General features: G+C 61.4%; 1 protein-coding gene across 3 annotated transcripts in view; it reads left to right on the top strand.

Moving 5' to 3' along the window:
* Positions 1–775, top strand: part of Atp6v0a4 (ATPase H+ transporting V0 subunit a4) — a 71,532-nt gene continuing 70,757 nt past the window's right edge. Inside the window, exons 1-2 of one of the 3 annotated variants that reach the window (XM_033764513.1) lie at positions 1–371; positions 568–726. In XM_033764513.1, coding sequence (XP_033620404.1) covers positions 622–726 — 105 coding nt within the window. In that variant the 5' untranslated portion in view covers positions 1–371; positions 568–621. Of the gene's footprint in view, positions 372–504; positions 727–775 lie in introns of those variants that run through there. The other 2 variants (XM_033764514.1, XM_010631698.3) reach the window with 2 other exon arrangements.

Consider the following 775-nt stretch of genomic DNA (forward strand, 5'->3'; position numbering starts at 1 on the left):
GGGTTGGTGGTTTTGGGGCCCATATCTGCACACGGAGTCCCCTGGCAGCAGCTGGGGTACAGGCTGTGGGAGGATAATCCGGCAGACTAGTGGGGATCTTGGGAGGGGAGGGTGTGTTTGGGCCCTGTTGGGGTGTGACAAGATCGAAGCCAGAAGCGGGAGTGTGAGGAGGTGCCCTGCTGGGCCTGCTGGGAGGTGCAGGGCCATTGAGGAGGGCAAGAATGTGGGGTGAGGTCCTGGAGAGGCTGCAAAGGTACCTGCAGTGATGGCAGCATTCAGACTTTGTGGCTTAGCGACCCGGGGGCAGCAGGGACAACGACCCGAGTCAGGACAGGATTGTTTCAGAAGTGTGGGGAAACCCTGGACCAAAGGTATCACTTTAGACCAGTTTGGCTCCTCTCCTGTCCCCTCCCCTCCTCTCTTCTCTCTCCGCTGTGTGTGTCCAGTCAGACTTGAGTGGAGCATTTGATCTCAGGCTTGGGCAAACCTGACACCCCACCCTGTTTCCACCCCGCTGCCTGCATAAGCCTTTCCAGAAGAAGGTTGTTTCCTCTTCGCTCTGTGCAGGACCAACCCTACGCAAGGAATCCTCGTCCTCCCCTACCTCCCTCCCCCTCCCGCATGGCCGAGAATAAAGCTCAGGATCTACCTGCGCAGCACGCCGGGTGGCAGGAGGCGAGGACCAGGCCGAACAGCAGGGCGGCGGCCCGCGTGGCAGTGGCAGAGGTGAGGCGCCGAGAGCCCATGCCGCGGAGGGAGGCACCTGTCTGGCCCG

Source organism: Fukomys damarensis, unplaced genomic scaffold (assembly GCF_012274545.1).
Source record: "Fukomys damarensis isolate Sample0158 unplaced genomic scaffold, DMR_v1.0_HiC HiC_scaffold_16, whole genome shotgun sequence".
NCBI lineage: Eukaryota > Metazoa > Chordata > Mammalia > Rodentia > Bathyergidae > Fukomys > Fukomys damarensis.